The sequence below is a fragment of the Suncus etruscus genome, chromosome 16, assembly GCF_024139225.1.
Source record: "Suncus etruscus isolate mSunEtr1 chromosome 16, mSunEtr1.pri.cur, whole genome shotgun sequence".
In the NCBI taxonomy this organism is placed as follows: domain Eukaryota; kingdom Metazoa; phylum Chordata; class Mammalia; order Eulipotyphla; family Soricidae; genus Suncus; species Suncus etruscus.
Window position 1 is genome coordinate 66,699,648 of NC_064863.1, and position 8,098 is coordinate 66,707,745.

General features: G+C 41.1%; 1 protein-coding gene across 1 annotated transcript; it reads right to left on the reverse strand.

The window, feature by feature from the left end:
• Positions 1-680: 680 nt before the first annotated feature.
• LOC126032591 (zinc finger X-chromosomal protein-like) lies at positions 681-3,304 on the reverse strand. The gene has a single exon (XM_049790246.1). The coding sequence runs from the start codon at positions 3,297-3,299 to the stop codon at positions 900-902; it is 2,400 nt and encodes a 799-aa protein (XP_049646203.1). The 5' UTR covers positions 3,300-3,304; the 3' UTR covers positions 681-899.
• Positions 3,305-8,098: the final 4,794 nt, after the last annotated feature.

Genomic DNA, 8,098 nt, shown 5'->3' on the forward strand with positions numbered 1-8,098 from the left:
ACACAGATACATGTTATATATATGTGCATATAGATAATTCAGGGTACATTTACATATATAAAGTTGCAAAAGATCCTATGAGCCACAAATTATCTCTATTAGATTCCAAAATGCAGTCTTCAGTTTATTCTCATTTTAGCACACAACCATTCCAAGACAAAGCAGCACATATACAGAATAATCAAATTACAACAGGCCCAAGCAAAAATTTTCAATAAATTTCTCTAAAACATTGCTATGCTGACAAAGATGTAAATACTTTAAAGAAATTCCCCCCCAAAAGTACATTTTGTCTGCTAAACAAAATGAAAAGTAAACACGAACCCAGCCACTGTTTCTTACTCAGTGATGCCAGGGACGCAAAAGCTCAAATAGAAACTTTCATTGTCACGTTGTCTAAAATATTGAGCTAGACAAGTAAATGACTTCCATGTTAAGATATTAAACCCTATAGTAAAACCTCCTATTAATATTAGTGTCTCTGACAATTTTATTGTGAGAAATTTATGGAAAAAATAAACAAGTCCACATGAATGCTTTCCAAGTTACCAATCTAATGTTACCTTAAGTTAAAAGGCCTTAGAAGAGTACCGTCAAGGTAAGCAAGATAAATACTTAAATAAATATAAAATTTCTAAGATAGGAAAATCCAATATAGAACCAGGGATAATTCATTAAAAGCAACTTGCTTGTTTCTGCTTTCCCCCATTTATTAAACAAACTGAATAGAATTCAGAACACACTACTGAACAAAATGTAAAAAAAAAAAGTCAACTAGAAGTAATAATTCTATTTGTACACAGCATAAATCAATATACAGTATTGTATGTGAACAAGACTGGCTTTAAAATGATTTAGTTTCAAGGCCAATCTCTACAAACGTCTGTAGAAGTATGGCATTAGGGCAGGCCAACTTCTTTATGATGTCGCATGATGTGCTGGTTCTTCTCGGATGGTCTTCGGAACCCTTTCTTGCAGTACTCACAGCGGTGGGGATAGTCCTTTGTATGAATAGAAATAACATGTCGTTTAAAGCCGGAGGCATCTGTAGTGCTATACTCGCAGTACTCACACTGGTACACTTTCCTGCCACTGTGTGTTTTCATATGCTTTTTAAGCTCATTCTGCTGCCTAAATCCCTTTCTACATCTCTTACACCTAAACAGCAGATCTTTTGTGTGAACAGATAGAATATGGCGACTTAGAACAAAAGGATCGGCAATCTTAAAGTCACAATGTCTACACTGATGCATTTTTTTACCCTTGTGGGCAGCTACGTGTTTCTTGAGTTCTGAAGGCCTATGAAAGCCTTTATCACACATGTCACACTTATGAGGGTAGTCCTTGGTGTGAACTGAAATTATGTGTCGTTTTAAATCGCTTGAGTTTGAACTCTTGTGGTCACAGTGCAAACACTGATGTGTTTTGCTTTCTTGATGGATAAGAGCATGTTGCTGCACCTCTTTGGTATCTGAGAAAGTCAGAAGACAAATGTCACACTTGAACGGCATTTCTTTACTATGCTTAGTTTTGACATGCGTTTTCAAGTTAGAAGAGTCTGCAGACCTATACTCGCAGTACTGGCACTGGTATGGCTTCTCTCCAGTATGGATTCGCATGTGCTTTTTGAGCTCTGAAGGGTGACGGAAACCTTTACCGCATTCAACACAGATATGAGGAAAGTTCTTGCTGTGGACTGCCAAAAGGTGGCGATTCAGTAACCCTTGTTCAGCTGTTTCATAGTCACAGAATTTACACTTGTGCATTTTGTTGGCTCCTTTTTCCTTATGCACCATTTTGTGAGTAAACAAAGCGCCAGCGTGAGAGAAATGCTTCCCACACTCATCGCATTCAATAGCCTTTTCTGCCTTGCTGGTTAGTTTGTGGCTCTCCAGGTGGTTATGTAAACTTATCTTCTTGTTGGTAGTGTAATCGCAGTCAGTACAACGGTACTTCTTCTTAGCAAGGTGTTCAGGATGGTTTTTCATGTGTCTCTTCAGAAAACCTCTCGACTTAAACTTTTTCCCACAGATCATACAAGGATAGACAGTCAAGGGATGTCCATCAGGGCCAATAATTATTGCTGTTTGGTACTGCCTGGAATCAGGTCTTCTCCTTTTCTTTGGTTTTTGTTTAGCCAGTCTGCCAAGCCCAGCAGACTCATCTATGTGCAAGAGGGCACTTGCAGTGCCATTCCGGTTTTCAATTCCATCAGTATTATTACCATAAGCTGCTGCCCATGCAATTGGCATGAAAGTTTTGATTTCGTTGTCATCTATTTGCTGTTCATGTGCGGCGGCGGCAGCAGCAGCTGCAGTCGCATCTTCTTCACCTACGATCACTTCCATATACACCTCATCTGCGATTTCAGCAACATTTAAATCTTCATCTTCTTGCTGAGAGTCATTAACAGTCATATAAACCATCTTTTCTCTTGGTACACGAATACTGTTATTCTGATCAAGCAACTCAACTCCGTGATCATTCTCAGGTTCACTCTCCACTATGTCCACGGTACCACCTAAGTCATCCTCTCCAGGGTCAGCTTTAAAAATGTATACCTTGATGACTTCAGGGCAAGTGCCATCTACTTTACAAGGATCAATTTCTGACTCTGTGTCCATAGTCATTTCAGAAGAACCGTCATGTTCTATTTTGCCAGCATCATCCAAGGAAATCATAAGATAGTCTTCACAGTTGCTTTTGTCATCGTCTTGTTGGTCCACTGGGATCCCATTGGCATCTATGACGGCTTCAGAGGCACAATCTGCTACCAACACTTCTTCTGAAACTACATCACTTGTCAAGGGATCAGTGACAATTTCTGCTTCCACTACACTATCATGAACCACATGCTCCACGTGCCCAACATCAGACACGTGAATAGATTCACTTGTCAAGACGTGTTCTGGTATAGACATTGATGCCGACGTAATATCGGAAGCTAAAACATCATCTGGGACCGTGCAATGTGCTAAAGAAACTTCTTCAGTTACATCTGAGTCCAGCACTTGCTCAGGAATGATGACGGTTTCAGATACATCCGCTTCTTCCATGATATCTGGGCATTGAACATCTTCTATCACAACGTCCTCAATAACATCTTGGATCACAACTGAATCTGGGTCATCAGGAGCAAAGTTATGCACAGTTATATCTGAATCCACAAAAGCTGAGATAAAAACAGTCTCTTGCACTTCCACAACAATCTGATCATCATCCATGTGTGTTGCATCGGCTCCTGTATCAAAAAATGAGTTTGGATCTTGAGGCTGCAATTCAAGTCCATCTTCATCCATGGCCTTTAATTATCATCAGTCACTGCTCTTTATGATCACTTGGAGCACCAATCCAGGCGTAGCCCGAGAAAAAAAAAACCAACAAAAAACAGCCACGTAGGCCTCGGGGCTGGGAAAGCCAAAAGCGGAGGCAGTGGGGCGCGGGGGTGGTCCTGGGCGCCAGCCGAGCTGCGGGCCGATAGCGGGGTGGCTGCAGATCGGGCAGGAAGGTGGCGCTGCCCCTAAGTTCGTTCTTATATACCCTAAGAAGGGGGAGGGAAAAGGGGCAGTGACGACTTCCTTAAGGGCGGGACATCCGCCAAGGTAAAACGAGTTATTGGTGGGGCCGAGGTAGTGATGACTTCCTTAAGGAAGGGACACCCGCCAAGGTTGGTGGAGGCGGGTTGACTTCCTTTTTCAGTTGCAATAAGGGATCAGGTAGTGTTCTTGAGCTGGGCATTCTTCTGGAGCTCAATTGGTAGCATGCAGCATTCCACATTTGGCCGGGGGGATTGTGAGAAGAAGAGCCACATAGAATGAGTTAGCAGGAGTGGTGGTTGCAACTTCACATAGTTGACCGTAATACATTTGTTTACAGAGAAGAGAAAGAAAAGTTATTCTCATATTTGTGAAAATCATTGTGTCTCCAAAAAGTCATTAATACAATGGCAGAAGGATGCAGAAGATTTAGTAAGCTCTTGTTGTTAGATGTCTAATCTGCTAAATTAGTGTGTTCCTATAAGGATGTTTGCATCAAACAAATGAAGTTGTTCAGAAAGTCAAAGTACTATTACTGATACTGTGATTTTTTTTTTTTTTGGGCCACACCCGGTAACGCTCAGGGGTTACTCCTGGCTATGTGCTCAGAAGTTGCTCCTGGCTTGGGGGACCATATGGGACACCAGGGGATCGAACTGCGGTCCGTCCAAGGCTAGCGCAGGCAAGGCAGGCACCTTACCTTTAGCGCCACCGCCTGGCCCTGATACTGTGATTTTTAGGGGCATGTACTCGACTGGAAGAAGGAAGATATGGGGGGGGGGGTTGCCTGTACTCGCTCCAAAGAGCCTTGGTGGTATCAGTCCCAAAACCAGTGTACCTGAAATTTGCTCATATTGAAAAGAAAAGAAAAAATGTCTACATTGGGACAGGAGCAGTGGTGCAAGCATAAGGCGTCTGCCTTGCACACACTAACCTAGGATGGAGAGGTTTGATTCCCCCTGCGTCCCATATGGTCCCCCAAGCTAGGAGCGTTTTTTGAGCGCTTAGCCAGGAGTAACCCCTGAGCGTTACCAGGTGTGGCCCAAGAACCAAAAAAAAAAAAAAAAATGTCTATATTGAGCATGTATAAAAGAGGTAAGTGATGCACAGGGGTTACTCCTGGCCATGCCCTCAGATATCGCTCCAGGCTTGGGGGACCATATGAGATGCCGGGAGATCGAAACACAGTTAGTCCTAGGTCAGCCTTAGGTCAGCCGCTTGCAAGGCAAATGTCCTACTGCTGCGCCATTGCTCTGGCCCCAAGGAAAAATATTTTTTTTTATTTATTTTTGGTTTTAGGGCCACACCCGGCAGCGTTCAGGGGTTATTCCTAGCTCTATGCTCATAAATTGCTCCTGGCAGGCTCGGGGGACCATTTGGGATGCCGCGATTCGAACCACCATCCTTCTGCATGCAAGGTAAACACCTTACCTCCATGCTGTCTCTCCAGCGCTAGAAAAATTATTTTTAAAAAGAAAAAAATGCATATCAGTTGTATTCTGTTTACAGAGAGCTAGAAAACAATGTAGACCTATCTAATAAAATGACTCAGATCAAAAGCATCTAACATGAAAGTATCAGGAAGTTTTAGTTAATTTTCTTATTTAGTCAATCCAATGCTAATGATAAGTCCAAGGAATATGACAGTGAAGCAGTGACAAGTCCTTTGCTCTCAAAATTTATAGTTTAGTGGATAAAGGCACTTAATAAACACACGATAATACTTAGGTGCTGTGTTGAATGCTATGTAGAAAAAAAAGAGGGTAGTGTTAAAGAGTAATGGTGTGAGAGACTGTAGAGAAGAAGGTTAGAAGTATTAGGGAAGCCTCTGTGGATTGGTAACATTTAATTTGGTTGCGAATGAGAAGCGACATTATAAATATTATTAATGTAAGTGCAAAACTGAACCACGGGGAGAAGAAAAACATTTGAATCACTAATTTCTTCACAAACCAGGGATTAAGACAATCATCTCTAGAGATAGAATTCCTTGGCAGCATGCTACCAACTTACTTGAGTGATAACTAAGAGTTGGTTCACATTTTTTAAGTCCATGAGAAACTGGGCAAGTGTACAAAAATGGAGCTTTTTAAGGGGAAAATTCATGAAATGTCCATTATCAGACTCCTCTCCCCAATACAGTCTATTCTGGAACAGTAACAAAATACCTTAAATCAAAATATCTTAAATTAGTCACCCGAACAAGGACTTTAAAAAAAAAAGTGAGGAGACTGTCTATGTTTTTATTATTATTTTGATTTTGGGGTCACACCCGGTGGTACTCAGGACATTTTCCTGGTTCTATCCTCAGAGGGACCATATGGAATACCAGGAATGGAACCTGATTGCCATGTGCAAGGCAAGCACCCTACCTGATAGTCCTGACCCTACCGCCTATGTTGAAACAATCTTATTTTAGCATAACACTGCTGCTTAGATGTCACATAAATCTTGGGAAAAGAATAGCTTAAGGGGGGCGGAGAGATAGCATGGAGATAAGGCGTTTGCCTTTCATGCAGGAGGTCATCCGTTGGAATCCCGGCGCCCCATATGGTCCCCCGTGCCTGCCAGGAGCAATTTCTGAGCCTGGAGCCAGGAATAACCACTGAGCACTGCCGGGTGTGACCCAAAAACCACACACACACACACACAAAAAAAAAGAATAGCTTAAGGGAGGCTGCAAAATTCAGTTCTTTATTTAGAAAATGTTCAACTTCTTAAAATGAAGACAGCCTGCAAACAGAAAACAGAGCACTTCAGTTTTGCCAAAGTCAACAACAGAGCATTTTCTAGAATCATCAGACGGGCAAAAGTTAGGTTTTTTCAAAAGCTCTTTCACAGTGAGGATCTGTTTTGTAAAATATGAAAAGGGATTCAAGGACTTCCTCACCTTCTCCTTAAGGTAAAGACAATTAGCAGAAGGAATTAGACAAACAGAACAAAAGACCACACTGGAACAGGAAAGGGGCTACTAGAAACAAGGTTTTCCTATTTTATTTAGTTATTATTCTTATTAATTAATTTTTATTATCTTTTCATTTTACTCTTATTAAATATTTGTATTTTACTTACTGGGACTCCAGACTGTACAACAATCTGAATTGCCTTTCTGTATATATGGCACCACAGATTAATTAAACTGTCCCACTCCCAGGATTAAACTCAAGTCTCCTGGATGCTCCTTAAATCACTGAGGTTCACTTCAGGACCCTTTTGTCCTGGGGACCCTTAACAAGGGTTGTCTCAGCACAAGAAGGCAGCGTTCAGATTTGAATTTGTAGATTAACACTTGGTAGACACATAATTTAAGCCCCCAGGCTACAATTTTGTATATGTGCTGCTGAAGTGAGCACAGGCTACAGTTTTGTACTTTTTTCATTTCTATTATTTATTTTATCTGGTGAGGATGAGTCACACCTTTAATGTTTAGGTGCTATTCCTGACTCTACAAAAGAGTGACTGTGTTCCTGACACCTGGCTGTGTTCCAGGGATGTGGAATCACCCCACATACCATATTTCCAACCCCAGGTCTGAAGAAGATAGCTGTGAAGAATTAATAAACCAAGCCAGTTAGGAGAGAACCTTGGAGTGGTTGACTTCTTGCCTCGTAGATCCACTTAGTGCACCAAGACAAACCAAAACTCCTTTTATTCTTTTAGTACAAATTCAACAGGAGAAGAAGGATCGAGTGAGATCCAGGTAGGCTTTTATATGTCAAAGAGCATGATGAAAAGAAAGAGAAAATTGGGAAAATGCCTTCATTTTGGGTATTATTTAAAAGTATTTTTTGAGAAGGTCTACATAAATTTTGTTCTATTACCACCATATGTAAAATAAATCCTCAGAGTGGCTGTTAATATGCATAAGCACAGTAAACATTGGGGAAATAAAAAAAGAAAAAAATGTCTTTAGCAGTAAGTAAGGTGGTGAGGAAACATTCTAATTCTTAGGCATCACTGCTGCTGAGGATAGACGTGGCTGTAAAAAGAGTCATAGGTTAGACTGTGCAAACATCATTCTCAAAACAATTAGCCTTTTCCATATTCTTGTCTTATACATATCACAATTTTTTCATAGACTTCTCTGAACATAAACATTAGAGGGTGTCAGGTGTAGTGGGAGCCTCATGCTCCAATCCCGAAGGATTGGAAAATGCAGGGTCTGGAAGCAACACTGACACTGGAAATAATCTATACAAGGTTGTGAAAATAAAACAGGTTCAGGAACTACCACCACAAGCTATCTGTAAGCAGGCAAAAGGTACCATCATGCAGATAGGCTAGCTGTGGACCAAAACCATAAGAAGTCTCTTTGACCAGAGACTTTTAGTGGGAAGATTAAGACCACCCCCATGGGTGGAGAACAAGTAGGGGCTATATCCAGAGATACTTCCCATCCAGGAGGGACAAGCACAAGCAACGAAAAATTAACTGAATAGTGTAATAACCAGTTATTTCAACACAGGAACCATATATGGTGCCAGGAATCAAACCCAGAGAAGAGAGATTTAAGAAACTTCTGTATTATATCTCTGGACCCTGCAATATTTTAAAATTAGAAG

Excerpts from the sequence above, each read along its gene's own strand:
- LOC126032591 (XM_049790246.1), bottom strand. The coding sequence starts at position 3,299 with ATGGATGAAGATGGACTTGAATTGCAGCCTCAAGATCCAAACTCATTT.